The sequence below is a fragment of the Salmo salar genome, chromosome 29 (genome assembly GCF_965601325.2).
Source record: "Salmo salar chromosome 29, fSalSal1, whole genome shotgun sequence".
NCBI classification, from domain to species: Eukaryota; Metazoa; Chordata; class Actinopteri; order Salmoniformes; family Salmonidae; genus Salmo; species Salmo salar.
Window position 1 is genome coordinate 12286805 of NC_138319.1, and position 25558 is coordinate 12312362.

Below are 25558 nucleotides of genomic sequence, written 5' to 3' on the forward strand. Positions count from 1 at the left end.
ATTCACAGAAAGATTCAGATTTTGAGCATCTTTATATTTGTCTTTATATACTTCCTGCTTTTTATTCAACAATAATCAGTCACAGCACCAATGTACCAAAAACATAGTTACAGGCTATCTTCATTTATTAATCAATATAGATTGCATTTCTCAGTATGTACCATACAGACTACAACTGGTCAGCCAGTTTAGAGGTCCCTAGACTAAGACATACTGTAGGCTTGAGAGCAAACCTTGAAAAGAAAGAAAGAACGACAGAAAGAAAAAGGAGATAGAGACAAAGAAAGACAATCCTTGATTAAATAAAGACACGTTCACAGACACAGATGGTGGGGGGGCGAGCGGCCAAGCATGTTGTCATGGTAGCCAGTCGGCGTCCTCTCCGCTAAGTGTCTTCCCGATGTTTTCCTGGTTCCTGATGATGTCGAGGAGAATCTCCAGTGTGCTGACCACGGCCCCAGGGTGTCTGAGCCCTCCGCTGCCCCCTCCTCCGCTCTGCCTCTTCCCAAAACGCCCGATGGGCCTTACCCCACGCCCCACATACCAGAATGGATCTATTTCTGGACCTGATAAAGACACAAGGGGTGAGTGGAAGCGTTAAGTATTGAGTATACACTGAACAAAAATATGAATGCAACATATAAAGTGTTGGTCCCATGTTTCATGAGCTGAAATAAAAGATCCCAGATATTTTCCATACCACAAAAAAAGCTTATTTCTCTCAAATGTTTTTCACTAATTTGTTTACATCCCTGTTAGTGAGCATTTCTCCTTTTCCAAGATAATCCATACACCGGACATGTGTGGCATATCAAGAAGCTGATTAAACAGCATGTTCATTACACAGGTGCAACTTGTGCTGGGGACAATAAAAGGCCACTCTAAAATGTGCAGTTTTGTCACACAACACAATGCCACAGTGGTCTCAAGTTTTGAGGGAGCGTGCAATTGGCATGCTGACTGCAGGAATGTCCAACAGAGCTGTTGCTAGAGAATTGAATGTTAATTTCTCTACCCTAAGCCGCCTCCAACGTCATTTTAGAAAATGTGGCAGTACATCCAACCGGTCTCATAACCGCATACCAAGTTTAACCATGCCAGCCCAGGGCCTAAACATCTGAGTATTTCTGTCTGTAATAAAGCCCTATTGTGGGGAAAAAAACTAATTCTGATTGGCTGGGCCTGGCTCCAAAGTGGGTGCCCCTATGAACCTCCCAGGCCCACCCGTGTGTGCACCACTGCCCAGTCATTTGAAATCCATAGATTAGGGCCGAATGAATTTATTTCAGTTGACTGATTCCTTCTATGAACTGTATCTCAGTAAAATCTTTGAAATTGTTGCATGTTGCGTTTATATTTTTGTTCAGTATATATACAGTTGTGGCCAAAAATCTTTGCACCCTTACACATTATTCAAGTAACTAATTTTCCCTAAAAATAAGTTGAAATTGAACAAAGTATTTGGTCTCCACAATTCTTTATTTCACTGTTAATATTACAGAACCTTTGTTTTTTATTCTGAACTTAATATATCCAGTTAAATCAGAAAATAAACAGAAAAGGCATTGACAAAATGATTGACACCCTAGACTTAATATTTGGTAGCACAGACTTTGGTCAAAATAACTGCAATCAAGCACTTCCTATAACCATCAATGAGCTTCCTGAACCTCTGTACTGGAAGTTTGGCCCACTCCTCTTGTGAAAACTGCTCCATTTCTCTCAGATTTGAAGGGTGCCTTCTCCCAACTGCTGTTTTCAGATCTTTCCACAAGCTTTCAATGGGATTTAGATCTGGACTCATTGCTGGCCACTTCAGAACAGTCCAGCGTTTTTGTCTTGAACCATTCCTGGGTTCTTTTTGAAGTGTGTTTGGGGTCAATGTCCTGCTGGAAGATACATGACCTTCGACGGAGACCCAGCTTTCTGACACTGGATCTGACATTGCGCTCCAAAATACCTTGGTATTCACCTGATTTCATGATGCCACGCAGAGGTTCAAGACACCCAGTGCCAGAGGCAGCAAAGCAACCCCAAAACATCACTGAATCTCTTCCATGTTTGACTGTAGGGAAGGTGTTATTTTCTTTGAAAGCTTCATTTTGTTTTCTGTTAACATAGAGATGCTTTACCAAAAAGCTCTAATTTGGTCTCATCTGTCCACAGGACATTCTCCCAGAAGGATTTTGGCATGTTCAAGTGTGTTTTGGCAAATTGCAGTCAGGCTTTCTTATGTCCTTTCTCTCAACAGTGGGGTCCTCCAGGGTCTCCTACCATAATAACCCTCTTTCATTGAGTTGGTGACGGATGGTGCGAGTTGAAACTGTCGTACCTTGTGTCTGAAGGTCAGCTTGAATCTGTGTGGTAGTTGCCCGAGATGCTTTCTCCACCATTCAAACAATCCTTCGCTGCAATCTTCCATCAAGTTCTCTTACGGCCACGTCAAGTGAGATTGGCTACAGTGGCATGGGCCTTAAACTTCTTGATAACATTACGTACAGTGGAAACAGGAACATCGAGGTCTCTGGAGATGAATTTGTATTCATGAGATTGTCCATGCTTGCCTACAATCTTGTGTCTGACCTCCTCAGATAATTCTCGGGTTTTCTTTCTTTTTGTCCATGCTCATTGCGTTACACACAGTGACACAAAACAGGAGAATGAGTCCTTTTCTCTATTCAAACTGCTTGAATACGTGATTTTTATACTGCAGACACCTTCAACTCACCACAGGTGAGTTCAATTCCAAAGTAAATGAGAATCACCTGCTTGAAATTATTTCTAACTACTTCTAGAAGGTGCCAATAATATCGTCCGGGCCATTTTAGGATTTGTTTGTGGAATTAGCTAAGATTTAGTAAATTATTCCAATTTTTTTGTTTTGTTCAACTGCACACCAAAGATATATGGATAACAAAATATGTTTCATTTTAACAGTTTTCTGGTGCATTATGGTGCATTCTTTGAAAAAGGGTGCCAGTATTTTGGCCACGACTGTACATATACAAGAATGTGCTCGCACTAACAGACAGACAGACAGACCCCCCCCACCCAACACACACACTATCTTTCTTAAAAGCACACACAAATGCCTGTCCACAAAGTACACAGTTGTACCGTTATGCGTAAACAGTAGTCACACCTAATACCCATCATATTGCTGATTCATAACTAGTGATAATGCACTAAAGGACCAGGTTATTGTTCATACCAATACCAATAAATGTGGGATGAACATTGTGTATGAACAATACCATTTTTTGTTAGGCTATAGGTGTGAGCAATAACCTGGTATGAACAGCATTAGTATTTATTGTTAGGTTATAGAATAACCTGGTATGAACAATACCATTTTAGGCTATTGGTATGAACAATACCATTTTAGGCTATTGGTATGAACAATAACCTGGTATGAACAATACGATTTTAGGCTATTGGTATGAACAATAACCTGGTATGAACAATACCATTTTAGGCTATTGGTATGAACAATAACCCGGTATGAACAATACCATTTTAGGCTATTGGTATGAACAATAACCCGGTATGAACAATACCATTTTAGGCTATTGGTATGAACAATAACCTGGTATGAACAATATCTTTACTTGGTATAAGGCTATTGGTGTGAACAATAACCTGGTATGAACAATACCATTTTAGGCTATTGGTATGAACAATAACCTGGTATGAACAATATCTTTACTTGGTATAAGGCTATTGGTGTGAACAATAACCTGGTATGAACAATACCATTTTAGGCTATTGGTATGAACAATAACCTGGTATGAACAATACCATTTTAGGCTATTGGTGTGAACAATAACCTGGTATGAACAATACGATTTTTAGGCTATTGGTATGAACAATAACCTGGTATGAACAATACCATTTTAGGCTATTGGTTTGAACATTAACCTGGTATGAACAATACGATTTTTAGGCTATTGGTATGAACAATAACCTGGTATGAACAATACCATTTTAAGCTATTGGTATGAACAATACCGTTTTAGGCTATTGGTATGAACAATACCATTTTAAGCTATTGGTATGAACAATACCATTTTAAGCTATTGGTATGAACAATACCATTTTAAGCTATTGGTATGAACAATACCATTTTAAGCTATTGGTATGAACAATACCATTTTAAGCTATTGGTATGAACAATACCATTTTAAGCTATTGGTATGAACAATACCATTTTAAGCTATTGGTATGAACAATAACCTGAAAGTGGATGTCACCTTTTCATCAGGCAGTGGAGGTCCATTACTGGCTTTGGATGATCATTTTTAGGCAACACTTTAGTCTTCTGTGAAGATTTTAGGATTTATAAGCCAAGCAAACTGTGAATGTTTAATTTATGAATACCATATCAATCATTAAAATACATGTTCAAATCCATAACTAAGATGTTGAACATCTAGATAATATTACAATTGGACAAAATGTATTTTTTTGAATAATTATAAATTATATCACATTAACAGTGGTGTGTTACAGTCAAAAGTATTACATTTGTTTATTATGATTTAAAAAAATGATGAACAAATTGTACAACCCTTTTACTAACCATTTGTAATAGGTTTGAAATGGACATTGTTTTCTTTTAATTATAACACAAAAGAAATGTATACAAAATCATGTGTAATATCCAATGTGTCATCAATGGCACCTTTCAAGATCAAATCCAATGCTTATGAAGACAAATCATTCACTTATTCGATAATAAAACGGGTTTCAACTTACTTCTGTTGTCGACATTGTGGACGATGTGAAAGTCGTGCTCCACTGTGGTACTGTGAACGCATGTGACCTTCGTTGCGAGCAGCAACAGAATCGTGAGCGCAGCCATCAGCCAGCGGGACCCCAGGACGCACTCTCTCACTGTCACTGGGCACCCGGCTGTAGTCTCAGGTGTCATTGTGGATGGACGGCAAGGCACTGCACATGGTCCGTTGTGTTTTTAAAATGACATAAAGGTAAAGATAAGTAATTAAACCCGACTTTAGACTTGTGTCAATGTAATCTTGTCCTATACTTTGAATTAGCCTGATTCTTGCGTAATTGCGCAAGAATGTGTAATTTTAGAACATACATATACCAACTAATTATCTACTCTGACACAAGGCTAACTAATAACTGAATAAATACGTTATAATCCTAAATATATGTTCACCTTTTAAACATAAAAGTGGAGAGCACACAACCAGTTTCAACTTACCGTAAACGTAGGTAGCTTGTTGAGGTGGGTCGGTGGAGTTTTCCTCGTGCCAGGTTATTCATTAGCGGAAATGGTGTGAGCCCGAATTTATATATTCCGGACTGCCCATGTTAAATGATGACTCAAGAACGTCTGTCAGAGAGGATACTCCGGTTGATATCGTCAGCACCACCACGTCCTCCCCATCCCCTCCTTCTTGCAAATCTCTCCTTATCCTTTAAGAATTAAAAAGTAACGTAATGGGGCTTTTGGGTTGCGGTTTTCCTGGTCCATGGCACGCCGCGGTGCACTCCATCAAGGAGTCAATGACACGTGGACAACATTAACTTAGTTAGTAGACTCCTGCTTTGGGGACCTTTACTTCGGGTACAAGACAGTGAACCAGAGCTGTGGAGGCGGGTACGCGTCAATCATCTTGATTAGTATCGACAAGTCCTACTGTTGTCACAGCACCAACCAGATAGTGGAAAACAGATCACCTAGTATCATTTTCAATGAATGAACTTGGAAATGTCTAATACAATTCACTCGTATTGTAATTCATTCTAGGTTATTGAAATCTAGAACATTGGACAGTTACTTCAATGCAACATGGTAAATGTTTATGTCATAGGCCTACGTTATTTAGTGATGTGCAATATTCACATACATTAACACATTGATGAAAGCTCGAGTACAAAACTTGAGTGATCAATAGAGTGATATTCTTTTGAATGTGGTGTCAATGAGTTTGCACAGTTCATGTCCAAACATCCCTGACACAGCTAGGTCAGAGAGATGAGTCACAGGTGACAGTCCGGTTGAGGAGAAATTCAGAGTAAAACTGAAATGTCAAAAAGGTGATAGCAGCTTTGGCCTGAGGCCCATGACTACACTCTTCTAAAAATATAGTGCTATCAAGAAACTTAAACTGTTCTTTGGCTGTCCCAATAGGAAAACCCTTTGAAGAACCCTTTTTGGTTGCAGGTAGAACCCTTTTTGGCTTCCATGTAGGACCCTTTCCATAGATGGTTTGACATGGAACCCAAAAGGGTTCTATCTGGAACAAAAAAGGGTTCTACCTGGAACCAAAAAGGGTTCTCCTATGGGGACAGCCAAATAACCCTTTTGGAAACCTTTTTTCTAAGAGTTTAGGTCCAGTGAGAGGATATCTAAATACAGATGATATATACAGTATACAATACCAGTCAAAAGATTGGACACACCTACTCATTCAAGGGTTTTTCATTATTTTTACTATTTTCTACATTGTAGAATAATAGTGAAGACATCAAAATTATGAAATAACACATATCGAATCATGTAGTTACCAAAAAATAGTTAAACACTTCAAAATAGATTTTAGATTTTAGATTCTTCAAAGTAGGCACCCTTTGCCTTGATGACAGCTTTGCACACTCTTGGCATTCTCTCAACCAGCTTCATGAGGAATGCTTTTTCAACAGTCTTGAAGGAGTTCCCACATATGCTGAGAATTTGTTGGCTGCTTTTCCTTCATTCTGCAGTCCAACTCATCCCAAACCATCTCAAATGGGTTGAGGTCGGGTGATTGTGGAGGTCAGGTCATCTAATGCAGCACTCCATCACTCTCCTTCTTGGTCAAATAGCCCTTACACAGTCTGGAGGTGTGTTTGGGGTCATTGTCCTGTTGAAAACAAATGATAGTCCAACGAGGCGCAACCAGATGGGATGGCGTATTGCTGCCGAATGTTGTGGTAGCCGGTTAAGTGTGCCTTTAAATAATAACAGACAGTGACACCAGCAAAGCACCCCCGCACCATTACACCTCCTCCTCCATGCTTCACAGTGGGAACCACACACGGAGATCATCCGTTCTACTCTGGGTCTCACAAAGACAGGCGGTTTCAACCAAAAACCTCAAATTTGGACTCATCAGACCAAAGGACAGATGTCTAATGTCCTTTGCTCGTGTTTCTTGGCCCAAGCAAGTCTATTCTTCTTATTGGTGTCCTTTAGTAGTGGTTTCTTTGCAGCAATTCGACCATGAAGGCCTGATTCACGCAGTCTCCTCTGAACAATTGATGTTGAGATGTGTCTGTTACTTGAACTCTGTGAGGTGCAATCTGAGGTGTAGTTAATTGCCGATTTCTGAGGCTAGTAACTACACTGCTCAAAAAAATAAAGGGAACACTTAAACAACACAATGTAACTCCAAGTCAATCACACTTCTGTGAAATCAAACTGTCCACTTAGGAAGCAACACTGATTGACAATAAATTTCACATGCTGTTGTGCAAATGGAATAGACAACAGGTGGAAATTATAGGCAATTAGCAAGACACCCCCAATAAAGGAGTGGTTCTGCAGGTGGGGACCACAGATCATTTCTGAGTTCCTATGCTTCCTGGCTGATGTTTTGGTCACTTTTGAATGCTGGCGGTGCTTTCACTCTAGTGGTAGCATGAGACGGAGTCTACAACCCACACAAGTGGCTCAGGTAGTGCAGCTCATCCAGGATGGCACATCAATGCGAGCTGTGGCAAGAAGGTTTACTGTGTCTGTCAGCATAGTGTCCAGAGCATGGAGGCGCTACCAGGAGACAGGCCAGTACATCAGGAGACGTGGAGGAGGCCGTAGGAGGGCAACAACCCAGCAGCAGGAACGCTACCTCCGCCTTTGTGCAAGGAGGAGCAGAAGAAGCACTGCCAGAGCCCTGCAAAATGACCTCCAGCAGGCCACAAATGTGCATGTGTCTGCTCAAACGGTCAGAAACAGACACCATGAGGGTGGTATGAGGGCCCGATGTCCACAGGTGGGGGTTGTGCTTATAGCCCAACACCGTGCAGGACGTTTGACATTTGCCAGAGAACACCAAGATTGGTAAATTCGCCACTGGCGCCCTGTGCTCTTCACAGATGAAAGCAGGTTCACACTGAGCACGTGACAGACGTGACAGAGTCTGGAGACACCGTGGAGAACGTTCTGCTGCCTGCAACATCCTCCAGCATGACCGGTTTGGCGGTGGGTCCGTCATGGTGTGTTGTGGCATTTCTTTGGGGGGGCCGCACAGCCCTCCATGTGCTCGCCAGAGGTAGCCTGACTGCCATTAGGTACCGAGATGAGATCCTCAGACCCCTTGTGAGACCATATGCTGGTGCGGTTGGCCCTGGGTTCCTCCTAATGCAAGACAATGCTAGACCGCATGTGGCTGGAGTGTGTCAGCAGTTCCTGCAAGAGGAAGGCATTGATGCTAAGAACTGGCCTGCCCGTTCCCCAGACCTGAATCCAATTGAGCACATCTGGGACATCATGTCTCGCTCCATCCACCAACGCCACGTTGCACCACAGACTGTGCAGGAGTTGGTTTAGTCCAGGTCTGGGAGGAGATCCCTCAGGAGACCATCCGCCACCTCATCAGGAGCATGCCCAGGCATTGTAGGGAGGTCATACAGGCACGTGGAGGCCACACACACTACTGAGCCTCATTTTGACTTGTTTTAAGGACATTACATCAAAGTTGGATCAGCCTGTAGTGTGGTTTTCCACTTTAATTTTGAGTGTGACTCCAAATCCAGACCTCGATGGGTTGATAAATTGGATTTCCATTGATTATTTTTGTGTGATTTTGTTGTCAGCACATTCAACTATGTAAAGAAAAAAGTATTTAATAAGATTATTTGTTTAATTCAGATCTAGGATGTGTTGTTTAAGTGTTCCCTTTATTTTTTTGAGCAGTATATAATGAACTTATCCTCTGCCGCAGAGGTACCTCGGGGTCTTCCTTTCCTGTGGCGGTCCTCATGAGAGCCAGTTTCATCGTTGTTGATGGTTTTTGTGACTACACTTGAAGAAACTTTCAAAGTTCTTGATATTTTCCATTTTGACTGACATTCATGTCTTAAAGTAATGATGGACTGTCGTTTCTCTTTGCTTATTTGAGCCATTCTTGCCATAATATGGACTTGGTCTTTTACCAAATACGGATATCTTCTGTATACCACCCTCACCTTGTCACAACACAACTAATTGTCTCAAACGCATTAAGAAGGAAAGAAATTCCACAAACTAACTTTTAACAACTTTTAACACACCTGTTAATTAAAATGCATTCCAGGTGACTACCTCATGAAGCTGGTTGATGGAATGTCAAGAGTGTGCAAAGCTGTCATCAAGGCAAAGGGTGGCTACTTTGAAGAATCTCAAATATAAAATATATTTTGATTTGTTTAACACCTTTTTGGTTACTACATGATTCCATATGTGTTATTTCATAGTTTTGATGTCTTCACTATTATTCTACAATGTAGAAAATAGTACAAATAAAGAAAAACCCTTGAATTAGTAGGTGTGTCCAAACTTTTGACTGGTACTGTATCTACATAAAAAATATATATATAAACGCAACATGTAAAGTGTTGGTCCCATGTTTACAAAAAAAGCTCATTTCTCTCAAATGTTGTGCATAAATTTGTTTACATCCCTATTAGTTAGCATTTCTTCTATGTCAAGATAATCCATTCACCTGACAGGTGTGGCATATCAAGAAGCTGATTAAACAGCATGATCATTATACAGGTGCATCTTGTGCTGGGGACAATAAAAGGCCACTCTAAAATGTGCAATTGGTGCAATTGGCATGCTGACTGCAGGAATGTCCACCAGAGCTGTTGCCATATAATTTAATGTTAATTTGTTTACCATAAGCCGCCTCCAACCTCGTTTTTGAGAATTTTGCAATTTGTTCAACCGGCATTCACAACCGCAGACCACGTGTAACTACGTTAGCCCAGGACCTCCACATCTGGCTTCTTCACCTGCGGGATCGTCTGAGACCAGACACCCTGAAGAAACTGTGGGTTTGCACAACCGAAGAATTTCTGCACAAACTGTCAGAAACCGTCTCAGGGAAGCTCATCTGTGTGCTCGTCGTCCTCACCAGGGTCTTGACCTGACTGCAGTTCAGCGTCGTATCCGAATTCAGTGGGCCTTCGATGGCCACCGGAACGCTGGAGAAGTGTGCTCTTCATGGATGAATCCCGGGTTCAACTGTACCGGTTGGATGGCAGATGTCGTGTATGGTGTTGTGTGGATGAGCGGTTTGCTGATGTCAACATTGTGAACAGAGAGCCCCATGATGGAGGTGGGGTTATGGTATGGGCAGACATAAGCTAAGGACAATAAACACAATTGCATTTTATCGATGGCAATTTGAATGCACAGCGATACCGTGACGAGATCCTGAGGCCCCTTGTTGTGACATTCATCCGCCGCCACCACCTCATGTTTCAGCATGATAATGCACGTCCCCATGTCACAAGGATCTGTACACAATTCCTGGAAGGTGAAAATGTCCCAATTCTACTATGGCCTGCGTGCTCACCAGACTTATCACCCATTGAGCAAGTTTAGGATGCTCTGGATCGATGTGTACGACAGCACGTTCCAGTTCCTGACAATATCCAGCAACTTCGCACAGCCATTGAAGAGGAGTGGGACAACATTCCACAGGCTACAATAAACAGCCTGATCAACTTTATAAAAAAAATATTATTTTATTTAACCTTTATTTAACTAGGCAAGTCAGTTATGAACAAATTCTTATATACAATGACGGCATACCCCGGCCAAACCCTCCTCTAGACTGGAAAATGCTGGGCCAATTGTGCGCCGCCCTATGGGACTCCCGATCACGGCCGGTTGTGATACAGCCCGGGACCGAACCAGGGTCTGTAGTGACGCCTCTAGCACTAAGATGCAGTGCCTTAGAGCTCTGTGCCACCGCTGTGCCACTCGGGGGCTAAAGGAGATGTGTCCTATTAATGCGAAGGTGATGTGTCATGCTGCATGAGGCAAATGGCGGTCACACCAGATACTGACTGGTTTTCTGATCCACGCCTCTACCTTTTTTTTAAGGTATCTGTGACCAACAGATGCATATCTGTATTCCCAGTCCTGTGAAATCCATAGATTAGGGCCTAATGAATTGATTTAAATTGACTGATTTTCCTTATAGGAACTGTAACTCAGTAAAATCTTTGAAATTGTTGCATGTTGCATTTCTATTTTTGTTCGGTGTAAAAGAAGACACTCCTGGCACCCCTTAATCAAATATTATTGGTGCAGATTGTAAGAAACAAATCTGCTAAACAAAAAAACGGTCAAGAAAACTGTCACAATTCATAAGCACACAATTGAGAGAGTGGCATTATTCATAACTCTTGGTGGATATTGTAGTACGTCATTGGCCTGTTTAGTATGGGTGAGGCACGGTACACTTGGGGGAAGCAGTTTGGTTCTCCTCCATAGATTAGGACAGCCATTATTGCCCTGTTGAAGAGGATCAGATGCCATGATGTAAGTAAGAGTTCACCCAACAAGAGAGGATGGCTGTGCTAATGACTAAATTACTGCCCGAGGATGTATAATCATGACTCGGATTTGACGCCAGAGACCAAATTGAGGCTTAATGCTTGAAGATGCATATTGCATATTATTGATTTATGGCGAGGAGCTCTCATTTTCAACAGAACAAATATGAGACGCTTCCACCAGATGCTCAACCCCTATCAGATTTTTTCCCAATATTCAAGCTTCTGGGCAAAATGTATTTGAGGTGTGTCCAGTACATTCTCACCATACCGTTTTAAACTGTATTGAGCTGCTGTAAATTATTCAGATTTCTTTGCTCCCAAAATATGAGGCCATCATTTTACTAATAAAATAGGACTTATCTATTATGTTTGAACCAAGGAGCAGCAGACTACCCCTTTACATCGACAAATATCGAGCACACAAATTGCTCAAAGAACATATGCACATACTATGATAACACATGCTGCGCCCCGTAAATATACAGCAGGGGTACGCAAGTACTATTTGAGATGTCAGGTCACACAACTTTTCCGGGTGGATAATGTAATTTATCGGCGCAGTAACAAACCCCCACCTCGCAACCCATGAGACCCCAAACTGTTCACACCCCACTTGCTGGCGGAGAGAAAATGTTGCAGCAAATCTACATATTATGCATCGGACAGAGATTTTTTTTTTTTTTAATTTATAGCTAATTTCCTTCAATTCTATGCATCCTTCCATGTCTTATGTTTGTTTATTTGATACCAGGGGTCAAAACCCGACTGTGTAAAAGTTTGTTTGGGGGGGGGACCTGCGTTCCGTATTGACCCCGTTCTGGGTCCGGATCCGGTCCGCCAGTTGAGTGTGGAGGATATACAGTATGTTGTGACCCTTAAAATGTGTGTGCTTAGCATGAGAAACATGAGCTTAGACGGATCTTCAGGTTGATCCCTGATAATCTAACACTACTGCCTTTCTCTCCCACTCTGGGCTAAAGACGTCATAGGCCTCTCTCAACGTTTGGTGAAATCCTCCAAATCCTGCCTCAACGAGTCTTACCACACACTCATTGCATATTAATTAAGTCAGAATGTCACATAGCAGTCTCATTAACTCATGCTGTGTGTCTGACAACACTATAGGAGAGGCTACAGCTGTGGAAGGGTAGCGAAAAAACACTGTGTAAAATCTAAGGTACACTCCAAATGGCACCCTATTCCGTTTATAGGGCTCTGGTCAAAAGTAGTGCACTTTACAGGGAATAGGGTGCCATTTGGGACACATTCTGAGACTCTTTGCCCAGCAGTGTCATCTCAACTGAAATGACCATGAACATACTATTGGCTCCCTCCATTTACATTTCTGTATGTGTGGTGAGAAAGAAGAGAGAGATACAAATCCAGGATAACACTCAGATTGTCATTTTCGAGATCCCTGATCAGAACGTCCACTCCAAGAAATCATCTAAGGAATAGATTGTATTGATCTTTGGACTAGGACAAGTCCTCACATATGCACATCAGGAATGTGATTACAAGAAATCAGCTAAAATGGCAGCGTTTTTTGGTTGTAATTACAGCATTTATAATTATTTCATGATAGATCATACATTGACTATAAGACAGTAGTATGTTCTGCTCACATACAGAGAAATCTGCTTTCTACTGGTGTTGAATTACTTTCTGCTGTTGTTGAATTTCACTATTACGGTGTTAGGCAGGCTGTCTTAATATGGACACCCTTCACTATAGGAATTTCTTAGTTGACTGAGGAAACCTTGCTTGCAGGATGATTAAGTGTTGACTGGACTAAGACTCAAGGTCTAAATCATTTCCGTTTATGCCATGGTGTTTTTGTTATTGAGACTGACCATAAATCGTGGCCTACACAAAGAGTGGGCAGAGGTCCACCATTGATCTTCTCTGGTTTCCCCAGTCTAGAATGGCAGCTTTCCTGCAGCTAGTTCCAATGACCAATCATTTGCTGCTAACTGATGGTGTTTGTTTCGTGGGGGTGCTGGTGTATCAGATTTAACAGGATATTAAAAGGTATGGAAACACTATCAGTATATGGTCTGATGGGATTGAAAGCATAAGAAACTGCTACTTGCTTGAAAGTCATGCTGCTAAGGCCGGGATTCAATCCGATCACCGGTAGATCCGCTTAAAAGCGCGGTGGACATTTAAAGGTAATTTCCGATTGATCCAATATTTGCAGCATTTACCATGAATAACCTTGGGTAGTGTAATTTTCTTATTTGAATGATGAAAATAATGTTGGAAATGACATCAGTTTGAACAGGTAGAGAAGGTTCCTGTGGCTGTGGCATCGATGTTCCACTTGGCTGAGGCTGAGAACAGAGTAGCAGGGAGTTTATCTCGCCTATAAAAACAACACTTTCTGACCAAATCAATTTTTCTCACCTTTACATCAGTGGCCCAGTGGAAAAGGCATCAATCAGCCTGGGGATTGTGGGTTCAAGTCCCACCTGGGTTGATTAGAATCTGCTTGTTTTTCAATGAGTATACCATTAATCAGTGGCAAATTACTGTTGAGTACTTTGGTTCCAGCTCCCAATTTATAATTGCACAGATCACTATCCCCATCCTTGCCGTAACATTACTTGCTCACACCAATTTAAATGCATGTGGCTAGCTTTCATTAGTCAATAGTGAATTCCAAATTGCCTAAGTGGCCCAGAGGATCACAATAATAAGGGAAATGTTTACTAACACATAGGTACTAGAGAACTGACATTGGAAGCCCTTTTCCAGATCATGACTACACTACCGCCCCTGTACTTCCCAAAATACACATTCGTACACTGTATTTTCTAAGCAAATGAAGCACATGTCAAACTGCTGTAAATCATAACTTTAATATCATAAATTTTGAGTCGTATTCCAACGACTCAAAATGATTTAGACCATCAGTGTCGTGTGCGAGTCAGGTCTGTGGGATGTAGGCAGAGGTGTCCTCCAGGCCTGAGTAGTCGTTGTCCAGGTACTCAAGGATCACGTTGCCCCCGTTGTAGAGGGGCGAGTCTGGGTGAGCCAGCATGGAGAGAAGGGTGTCGTCCATCTTGAGGGCTTCGCCCGTCTGGGGGTGGCACAGCCGCAGCTTCTACACGTCAACAACAACGCCACAGGGGGAGGAAAAAGTCGTTTTGTAGTAAGAGGTATCTTAGAGACAAGACAGACCAACAGGAAAGTTTGCCATGCGCAGTAGATCACCTGCTGGGTGTCAACAAATGGTGTCGATTCAACATGTAGAATAAAGTGGAAACAAACAGAAAATGGTGGCCGATGTTCTGTGGTCAGTGGCGATAGGATGGATAGCCATTGCGCACCGCCGATGTTCGTGTTGGTATGTTTCGTCTCAAATATTTGTATAATGACAATGGTAGAATAGGTTTTTCTGCTTGGAGACAGCTCGTGATAGTTTCCGGTTACCTTTCTGTTAATACATTGTTCTAAGATGTTTCAAAAAGAGAGGTTTCTAAAATTTGTTTGATGATAGCGGTACAATAGGTTGATTGGAACCTGCTGCTCGAGGCCGTTTTCTGTTACCTTAGCCGTTAGTATGTTGTTGTCGTTCTTGAGGCTGGCCAGCGAGGCAGCGTAGTCCACTACTTTCCCCACACTCCACTTGGAACAGAAAAACATAGGCAGGCTGGAGTCTTTGCCCTCTTTGGGAAGGAAGACATTGAAATAGGTCCTCTCTGTCTGGAAAGCAAAGTCAGAGATGTAGACTTGTATATCGAATCAAATGCAAAAGCACAAAAAAAGACACTGATTCTTTATAGAATGATGACAAGTAGATGCTGTTTACAGCAGGGTTCCCAACCTTTTCACCATGTCCCCCATTTTTAGTATCACTGCCTTTTTATTGTTTATAGACATAGCCTATATTAAACCAGCTTGAATGTTTAATGAGGGCCCTAAGAAAATGTTTTGAAGCCCATTTCCCTCAATTCCACATAGTTTAACAAGACTCATGGCATCTTTTGGATAGGCTATTTAATAATAATAATAATAATAATAATAATAATAGATAAGGAAAATGCATTCTAAACCCGATTTCCCCGCTACCAAATGTTTTATAGGCCAATATTTTCAATTTAATTATACATATATATATATTTCTCTTTTACAGAAAGTGAATAGATCAATTGATAGCAACAGAGTCACATTGTATAAGATTACTTCCAAGCAAGTTCCTTTCACTCCTCAACTTTAAAAAGGTCATAGCTCAGCTTCTGAATATCAGAGACAAACCAAAGATATTCCCATCAGAGGTGACTCTTCCATGGGTGGAAACCTTCCTTGACTTGAGGAGGGAATATTTGTTTATTTATTATATGCAATTGTTTAAAAAAACTATGCATAAATCTGCCATGCTTTAGGCTAGATACAAGCGATAAAATGTCAGAGGAAGAGTCGACTGCTGGGAATATCTTTGGTTTGTCTCTATGATATTCAGCAGAGGTACGACCTTTGAAAGTTGAGGAGTCAAAGAAATTAGAGGGTGTAATTTCTTTGACTCCTCAACTTTAGAAGGCCGTAACTCAGCTTCTGAATATCATAGAGACAAACCAAAGATATTCCCATCAGAGATAACTCTTCATCTGGCATTTTATCGCTTGTGTCTAGCCTAAAGCATCGCAGAGACTTATGCATCGTTTTAGATTGGTATAAACAATTGCAAACAAATATACAGTATATACACTACCGGTCAAAAGTTCTAGAAGACCTACTCATTCAAGGGTTTTTCTTTTTACTATTTTCTACATTGTAGAATAATAGTAAAGACATCAAAACTATGAAATAACATATGGAATTATGCAGTAACCAAAAAAGTGTTTTATATGAAATTCTTCAAATAGCCACCCTTTGCCTTGATGACAGCTTTGCATTCTCTTGGCATTCTCCAAACCAGCTTCACCTGGAATGCTTTTCCAACAATCTTTAAGGAGTTCCCACATATGCTGAGCACTTGTTGACTGCTTTTACGTCACTCAACGGTCCGACTCATCCCAAACCATCACAATTTGGTTGAGGTCGGAGTATTGTGGAGGCCAGGTGATCTGATGCAGCACTCTTTCTTGGTAAAATAGCCCTTACACAGCCTGGAGGTGTGTTGGGTCATTGTCCTGTTGAAAAACAAATGAAAGTCCCACTAAGCCCAAACCAGATGGAGTGGCATATCGCTGCAGAATGCTGTGGTAGCCATGCTGGTTAAGAGTGCCTCGAATCCTAAATAAATCACAGACAGCGTCACCAGCAAAGCACCCCCCACACCAACACCTCCTCCTCCATGCTCTATGGTGGGAGATACACATGCGGAGATCATCCATTCACCCACACCGCATCTCACAAAGACACGGCGGCTGGAACCAAAAACCTCAAATTTGGACTCCAGACCAAAGGACAAATTTCCACCGGTCTAATGTCCATTGCTCGTGTTTCTTGGCCCAAGCAAGTCTCTTCTTCTTTCTTATTGGTGTCCTTTAGTAGGTGTTTCTTTGCAGCAATCGACCATGAAGGCCTGATTCACACAGTCTCCTTGAACAGTTGATGTTGAAATGTGTCTGTTACTTGAACTCTGAAGCATTTACTTACCAGCCTCAGAAAATGCAGCGCAACTAATGAACTTATCCTCTGCAGCAGAGGTAACTCTGGGTCTGCTATTCCTGTGGCGGTCCTCACGAGAGCCTGTTTCATCATAGCGCTTGATGGTTTTTGCGACTGCACTTGAAGAAACTTTCAAGGTTCTTGAAATTTTCCATATTGACTGACCTTAATGTCTTAAAGTAATGGATTATCGTTTCTCTTTGCTTATTTGAGCTGTTCTTGCAGTAATATGGACTTGGTATTTTACCAAATAGGGCTATCTTCTGTATACCCCCCCACCTTGTCACAACACAACTGATTGGCTCAAACGCATTAAGGAAAGAAATTCCACAAATTTACTTAAGGCACACCTGTTAATTGAAATGCATTCCAGGTGACTACCTCATGAAGCTGGTTGAGAATGCCAAGAGTGTGCAAAGCTGTCATCAAGGCAAAGGGTGGCTATTTGAAGAAACTCAAGTATAAAATACATTTTGATTTGTTTAACACTTTTTTGGCTACTACATGACTCCATAAGTGTAATTTAATTCTTGATGTCTTCACTATTATTCTACAATGTAGAAAACAGTCAAAATAAAGAAAAACCCTTGAATGAGTAGGTGTTATAAAACTTTTGACCGGTAGTATATATTCCACCCTGCAAATCAATGCAGCATAAATTAGGTTATTATTTCTTGACCCAATATAGTATGTGGCATTATATATATATATATATCTCACAGCCCCACTTTAATAACGCCATCACAGTTCAAGTATATGCGCCAGACACACTCTCTCAGTGGTTGAATCTCAAATTACACCCTATTCCCTAAATAGTGCACTACTTTTGAACAGAGCCCTGTGGGCCCTGGTTGAAAGTAGCCCACTAGGGAATAAGTTGGACGCAATCACTCTGCATCTCGCTTTCCATCACTCTTAATTCCAGACTGGTAGTACCTGTGGCAGTCCCTTGTCTCCTGCAGCATCAAGCTTTAGTTTCATCAAAGCCACCTTGGCTGCTGTTGCAGCGTTCTTTACTCCCTTGCGACCTTTCCTCGGAGGCAAAGCCTTCTTGGACTCTGTTCAGTCAAGAGGGTAGAACCCAACATTTTGGTGAACACTGGCCTCGTGTGGACAGGCTAAAGAATAGCAGGGATAAGCATATCCTGTATGGCCATGGATGTCATACAATTTATTTTGAATAAGACTCTGAAATGGCACCCTATTCCCTATATAGTTCACTACTTTTGACCACAGCCCTGTGGAAATAGGAAATAGGGTACCATTTGGGATATAGCTCCAATGGACCCAGTAAAAGTATTTTTTTTGGTTTGTGATGAAAAGTTGCGACTGTGACTAACCTACAATCTTCTGCACGAGCGCTTGCGTGGCAGCCATGCGAGGCTTGGGCGTTTCCAGTTTATCACACTTGTGGTCATCTTGGTGACGGTGGCTGGAGAATAAAGAAAATGGGGGTATGAGAGGAGCTTTTAACACACCCATCATCTGTCTTTCCACTGCAGGCGGTCCACGGCTAGATCGCAAAGAAATATATTTTCTTACATTACATTTTTTTAAGGAATATTTCGAACAACATATTAACCTAATTTTGGCCAAGGGATCCGTGGAATAAGTTTAGAGGGTGTAATATAATACAATGTAATATTACTCATATAAAATGTATGTTATTAACCCTGGGAAACATAGGCCTGGGAGGCTCACAGGGATATTGGTATCCACAGTGCTCCACCAATTATCCATTTGTCAAATTAATACTTCTTGTATTCCCAGAAAATGTAAAAAAAATCGAATACATAAATGCACTGTAATTTAAAATGTGCGTCAGCACGCTTCCGTTCGGGTAAGTCCATCTTGAGACCCTGTAGCCAGTATACACTTCCTCAAAATAGAATGAATATGCAGTGCCTTCAGAAAGTATTCACCCATTGACTTTTTCCACATTTTTGTTGTGTTACAATACACCCAGTCACTACAAAGAACTGTTTCCGGAGAGGAAGGAAACCGCTCAGGGATTTCACCATGATGCCGAAAACAGTTAGAGTTTAATGGCTGCGATGGGAGAATACAAGGTTGTGGATCCATCCTCAGTTTTCACTCCACAATACTAACCTAAATGACAGTGAAAAAAGGGACAGCTGTACAGAATAAAAATATTCCAAAACATGCATCCTGTTTGCAATAAAGTAAAACTAAAGTAAAACTGTAAAAAATGTGGCAAAGAAATTAACTTTATGTCCTAACACATCACTGAGTACCACTCTTCATATTTCTAAGCATGGCGGTGGCTGCATCATGTTATGGGTATGCTTGTCATCGTCAAGGACTAGGAAGTTTTTTAAGGATAAAAACAAACTGAATAGAGCTAAGCACTGGCAAAATCCTAGAGGAAAACCTGGTTCAGTCTGCTTTCCAACAGACATTGGGAGAAGAAATTCATCTTTCAGCAGGACAATAACCTAAAACACAAGGCCAAATATACAATGGAGTTACTTATCAAGATGACATTGAATGTTCCCGACTGGCCTAGTTACAGGTTTGACTTAAATCAGCATGAAAATCTATGGTAAGGCTTGAAAATGGCAATCGAGACATGATCAACAACCAACTTCACAGAACTTGAAGAATTTTTTTAAGAATAATGAGCAATTTTGTAAAATCCAGGTGTGTAAAGCTCTTAAAGACTTACCAGAAAGACTATCAGCTGTAATCACTGCGAAAGAGGATTCTATGTATTGACTCAGGGGTGTGAATACTTATGTATATAAATATTTCTATATTTCATATTCAATACATTTACAAAAATGTCTAAAAACATGTTTTCACATTGTCATTATGGGGTATTGTGTGTAGATGGGTGAGAAAAAAAAAGCAATTTAATCAATTTTGAATTCAGGCTGTAACAATAAAATGTGGAATAAGTCAAGGGGCATGAATACTTTCTAAACGCACTGTATGATCACTCAAGAAATCTGTCTTTAACAGACATTTGTGCCAAGGAGATTTTAGTCGTGTAATTTTACATCTACCTCAAATGTTTGGTGCAGTATTTCTCAAGTGAAAAATGTGCATGTCTCGTTGAATGACAACACTTCATTGAAGAATCCCTATTGTTGACCAATCACCTACAAAGGATCGTAGACTTCAGCTTGCCTCAATAAAACATGTTGTGCGCAGGAACAGGCGAAGGTCACAAAATATCATCATAATATACATTGTATATACAAAAGTATGTGGACACCCCATCAAATGAGTGGATTTGGCTATTTTTTATTTAATCTTTATTTAACTAGGCAAGTCAGTTAAGAACAAATTCTTATTTACAATGAAGGCCTAGGAACAGTGGGTTAACTGCCTTGTTCAGGGGCAGAACGACAGATTTTGACCTTGTCAGCTCGATCTAGCAACCTTTTGGTTACTGGCCCAACGCTCTAACTACTAGGCTACCGCCCCACCTGTTGCTGACAGGTGTATAAAATCGAGCACACAGCCATGCAATCTCTATAGACAAACATTGGCAGCAGGATGGCCTAACTGAAGAGCTCAGTGACTTTCAAAGCGGCACCATCATAGGATGCCACCTTTCTAACAAGTCAGTGTGTCAAATTTCTGCCCTACTAGAGCTGCCTTGGTCACCTGAAAGTGCTGTTATTGTGAAGTGGAAAATTCTAGGAGCAACAACGGCTCAGCCGCGATGTGGTAGGCCACACAAGCTCACAGAACAGGACAACCGAGTGCTGAAGTGCAAATAAATGTCTGTTCTCGGTTGCAACACTCACTACAGAGTTTCAAACTGCCTCTGGAAGCAACGTCAGCACAAGAACCGTTAGTCGGGAGTTTCATGGAATGGGTTTCATTGGCCGAGCAGCCGCGCACACAACCCTAAGATCACCATGCGCAACGCCACGCGTCGGCTGGAGGTGTAAAGTTTGCCACCATTGGACACTGGAGCAGTGGAAACGCGTTCTCTGGAGTAATGAATCATGCTTCACCATCTGGCAGTCCGACAGACAAATCTGGGTTTGGCGGATGCCAGGAAAACGCTACCTGCCCCAATGCATATTGCCAACTGTAATGTTTGGTGGAGGAGGAATAATGGTCTGGGGCTGTTTTTCATGGTTCGGGCTAGGCCTCTGAGTTCCAGTGAAGGGAAATCTTAACTACAGAATACAATGACATTCTAAGCTCAGCAAAAAAAAGAAACGTCCTCTCACTGTCAACTGCGTTTATTTTCAGCAAACTTAACATGAGTAAATATTTGAATGAACATAACAAGATTCAACAACTGACATGTGACTAACAGAAATGGAATAATGTGTCCCTGAACAAAGGGGGGGGGGTCAAAAGTAAGTCAGTGTCTGGTGTGGCCACCAGCTGCATTAAGTACTGCAGTGCATCTCCTCCTCACGGACTGCACCAGATTTGCCAGTTCTTGCTGTGAGAGGTTTACCCCACTCTTCCACCGTTCCCGGACATTTCTAGGGGGGGGGGGGGGGTGGCCCGATCCAACAGGTCCCAGACGTGCTCAATGGGATTGAGATCCGGGCTCTTCACTGGCCACGGCAGAACACTGACATTCCTGTCTTGCAGGAAATCATGCACAGAACGAGCAGTATGGCTGGTGGCATTGTCATGCTGGAGGGTTATGTCAGGATGAGCCTGCAGGAAGGGTACCACATGAGGGAGGAGGTCGTCTTCCCTGTAACACACAGCGGTGAGATTGCCTGCAATGACAACAAGCTCAGTCCGATGATGCTGTGACACACCGCCCCAGACCATGACGGACCCTGCACCTCCAAATCGATTCCGCTCCAGAGTACAGGCCTCTGTGTAATGCTCATTCCTTCGACGATAAATGCAAATCCGACCATCACCCCTGGTGAGACAAAACCGCGGCTCGTCAGTGAAGAGCACTTTTTGCCAGTCCTGTCTGGTCCAGCGACGGTGGGTTTGTGCCCATAGGCGACGTTGTTGCCGGTGAGGTCTGGTGACTACCTGCCTTACAACAGGCCTACAGTCCAGCCTCTCTCAGCCTATTGTGGACAGTCTGAGCACTGATGGAGGGATTGTCCGTTCCTGGTGTAACTTGGGCAGTTGTTGCTGCCATCCTGTGTAGGTGTTGTTACATGTGGTCTGCCACCGCGAGGACAATCAGCTGTCCGTCCTGTCTCCCTGTAGCGCTGTCCTAGGCGTCTCACAGTACGGACATTGCAATTTATTGCCCTGGCCACATCTGCAGTCCTCATGCCTCCTTGCAACATGCCTAAGGCATGCAGATGAGCAGGGACCCTGGGCATCTTTCTTTTGGTGTTTTTCAGTCAGTAGAAAGGCCTCTTGTGTCCTAAGTTTTCATAACTGTGACCTTAATTGCCTACCATCTGTAAGCTGTTAGTGTCTTAACGACCGTTCCACAGGTGCATGTTCATTCATTGTTTATGGTTCATTAAACAAGCATGGGAAACAGTGAAGATCTTTGAAGTCATTTGGATTTTTACGAATTATCTTTGAAAGACAGGGTCCTGAAAGAGACTTTTCTTTTTTTGCCGAGTTTAGATGATTCTGTGCATCCAACTTCATGGCAACAATTTGGGGAAGGTCCTTTCCTGTTTCAGCATGACAATGCCCCTGTGCACAAAGCGAGGTCCATACAGAAATGGTTTGTCAAGATCGGTGTGGAAGAACATGACTGGCCTGCACAGAGTCCTGACCTCAACCCCATCGAACACCTTTGGGATGAATTGGAACGGGAACTGCGAGCCAGGCCTAATCACCCAACATCAGTGCCTGACCTCACTAATGCCCTTGCGGCTGAATGGAAGCAAGTCCTCACACCAATGTTACAACATCTAGTGGAAAGCCTTCCCAGAAGAGTGGAGGCTGTTATAGCATCAAAGGGGGACCAACTCCATATTAATGCGCATGATTTTGGAATGAGATGTTCTACAAGCAGGTGTCCACATACTTTGATAATGTAGCGTGTGCACAAACTGTTCCGAACTGTTTTGGATGGGATGTATTGCTGTCTCTACCTTCTTGCCGTTTGTGCCATGTTTTGTGCTGCTACCATGTTGTCTTAGGTCTCTCTTTATGTAGTGTCGTGATGTGTGTTTTGTCCTATATTTATAATTTAAAAAAATGTAATCCCAGCCCCCGTGTCCCCAGAGGCCTTTTTCCTTTTGGTAGGCCGTCATTGTAAATAAGAATTTGTTCTTAACTGACTTGCCTAGTTAAATAAAGGTTAAATAAAAAAATAATAAATGGGAAGCATGCAGACACCTTTAGTATAGCTACATCCATTTTCTTGTATGGAATATCATGATATACCCATTGATTTGTAAAGAATATAGCTTATATATGCCCCATGAGCTTAGTTCAACTGTTGTACCGCATCAGAACCCAAAATATAAGCCTGTTCCACTAAATATTTTGAAAAGAACACTGTATAGCCTCAAAACATTGTTAAAACTATAATTTAGATATTATGGGCGGTTAGTACTTGTATCTATATCTAGTTCTATGAATTTGAGAGTGGTTACATTTCTCCAGGCCCACCCCTCAGGTTTTTACCAATTGCAGGAAATTTGCGTGAAAACTGCAACATTTTCACTCCAATGCCAAGAGGTGTGCCTTTAAAATTGTCTTTCCCAGGGCCTGAGACACAGTTTGTCCAGCAATGCACTGGCAAAGTCATAGAAATAACATACGAAGAGTTGTACTATCTCACTCGAGGTGGTCCCTGATAAATTTGCTGTCACAAAAGAGGTCCCGGACCCAAAAAGTTTGAGAACCCATGCTCTACTCCTCAACCAACACATCACCTAACACTAGTTTCAGTAGATCTGGACCTGTATTCACAAAGTGTCTCAGAACAGGAGTGCTGATTTAGGATCACCCCTGTCCATCCATTGTGAAGTAAAAGGCAAAGCTGATCGTAGATCAGCACTCCTTCTGAGAAGGACTTTTTTAATATGGTCCCTGTTCTTGTTGGAGAGACCAGGGCAGACGAAGAGAAAAAAACATGACACTTACACCAAACAGAAATGTTTCTGACAGTGTGGACAAATGACTGGCAACAGTTCCTTCCCTTTGCAGTCTTCAAATGTGCATGGGTATCTTGTACAGCCACCAGATATCTGGACTTCTTTTTTAACGTCCACCTGAGAAAAACATTTTCAATCACGGCTGAATTCAAAATCATGAGAAAACTAGTTGAAGATGCGTCCCATTTGGCACCCTATTCCCTATATAGGGCATTACTTTTGGGTCAAAATAGTGGGCTCTGGGTCAAAAGTAGGAATTAGGATGCAGACAGAGTTTCTTACCACAGGACAAGCGTGCAAATCTCGACTTCTGTGTTCAAGGCTGGAAGGAAAGTAAAGACTCGTCTAGTAGTCAATCACATCACATTCACATCAGACTTGTCTAGTAGTCAATCACATCATATCACATTCAAACCCAAGAGCCATAGTGACTGAATTTAGTTAAACGCATATACACAAGTCAGGCCATCATATTTATCACCTGGATAAATAAAAGGTTAAACAACAGCAAACATCTGATCTTACCAGAAAACGCCCCTGCAGGCATCACAAATGAATGGCAGAAAATCTGGAGGAGAAATTGGGATAGACAGTAGTAAAATGCATTGACAACTTCAACATAATGCCAAAATCAAAGGCTCGCAGCAGTGATAGCAAAAAGATGGTGGATAAATGAAGATGTCCCACCCAGACAGTTTAATACAAAAAAAATGTTTTTAGTATGCAACAATGCATTAGCAGCTGGGTCTGGTCTGCTTATTTCGCTGTAAAGTTATAAGAACCAGAAAAAAAATAGGGAATGGGAAGTCTCCTCTTCCTTCTCTGGTGATAGCTACTGCTAACTGCCTAGCTAGCCACTGCTAGTTCTAGCTGCCCATGCTTACTCGTTAAGGATTCCAAAGAGACTACTGGCTAACAAAGCTTTTGTGTTTCTAGCTACTTCTAGAGAGAAATAAGAGCTCAATTAAATTGGCTTCACTTACAAATTGACTAAGTATTATTAACTAGCTAGCTAGCAGCTAAAGGTTGTCAACAGCTTGCAAGTTAGCCAGCCTTGCAGTGATTAGCATAGCCATGTAGCTAGCTAACCAGTTAGCAAGTTGGCAAAACAAACGGTAGCTACAAATACAAAAACACAACATTTAACGTTAAGCAACATAGTTCATTCTTTCGATCACATATTTCTAGTAAAAAATGTTTTTTATGAAAACCTGTCTGATGGCAGGACTTTATGTTACAATGTTTCCCAATGTCTAGCTCAGCCATGATCCTTCTTGCGTTAAAGTCAACTTTTCAACTTTGACCACAGACGTAACAATGAGACAGATATTTCACCGGATGTA

General features: G+C 41.7%; 1 protein-coding gene and 1 pseudogene across 2 annotated transcripts; both read right to left on the reverse strand.

Moving 5' to 3' along the window:
- Window positions 1–25: 25 nt before the first annotated feature.
- On the reverse strand, window positions 26–5292 carry LOC145865725 (uncharacterized; annotated as a pseudogene). Its single transcript, XR_014383071.1, has 3 exons — window positions 5231–5292; window positions 4756–4950; window positions 26–566 (listed from the first exon to the last, which is right to left on the reverse strand). The product of XR_014383071.1 is annotated as an uncharacterized LOC145865725 (transcript).
- A 9112-nt stretch (window positions 5293–14404) lies between these two features.
- zfand1 (zinc finger, AN1-type domain 1) lies at window positions 14405–25537 on the reverse strand. The gene is made up of 8 exons (XM_014180730.3): window positions 25427–25537; window positions 24741–24783; window positions 24498–24537; window positions 24205–24332; window positions 18519–18610; window positions 18115–18236; window positions 15115–15270; window positions 14405–14668 (listed from the first exon to the last, which is right to left on the reverse strand). The coding sequence occupies exons 1-8, from the start codon at window positions 25479–25481 to the stop codon at window positions 14492–14494; spliced, it is 813 nt and encodes a 270-aa protein (XP_014036205.1). The 5' UTR covers window positions 25482–25537; the 3' UTR covers window positions 14405–14491.
- Between the last annotated feature and the right edge of the window lie 21 nt (window positions 25538–25558).

Excerpts from the sequence above, each read along its gene's own strand:
- zfand1 (XM_014180730.3), bottom strand. The coding sequence starts at position 25,481 with ATGGCTGAGCTAGACATTGGGAAACATTGTAACATAAAGTCCTGCCAT. Across the intron at positions 24,333-24,497 it reads ATTTGCACGCTTGTCCTGTG|GTGGACGTTAAAAAAGAAGT; the intron begins GTAAGAAACTCT and ends TGTTTTTCTCAG. Across the intron at positions 15,271-18,114 it reads GAGACAAGGGACTGCCACAG|ACAGAGAGGACCTATTTCAA; the intron begins GTACTACCAGTC and ends TTTGCTTTCCAG.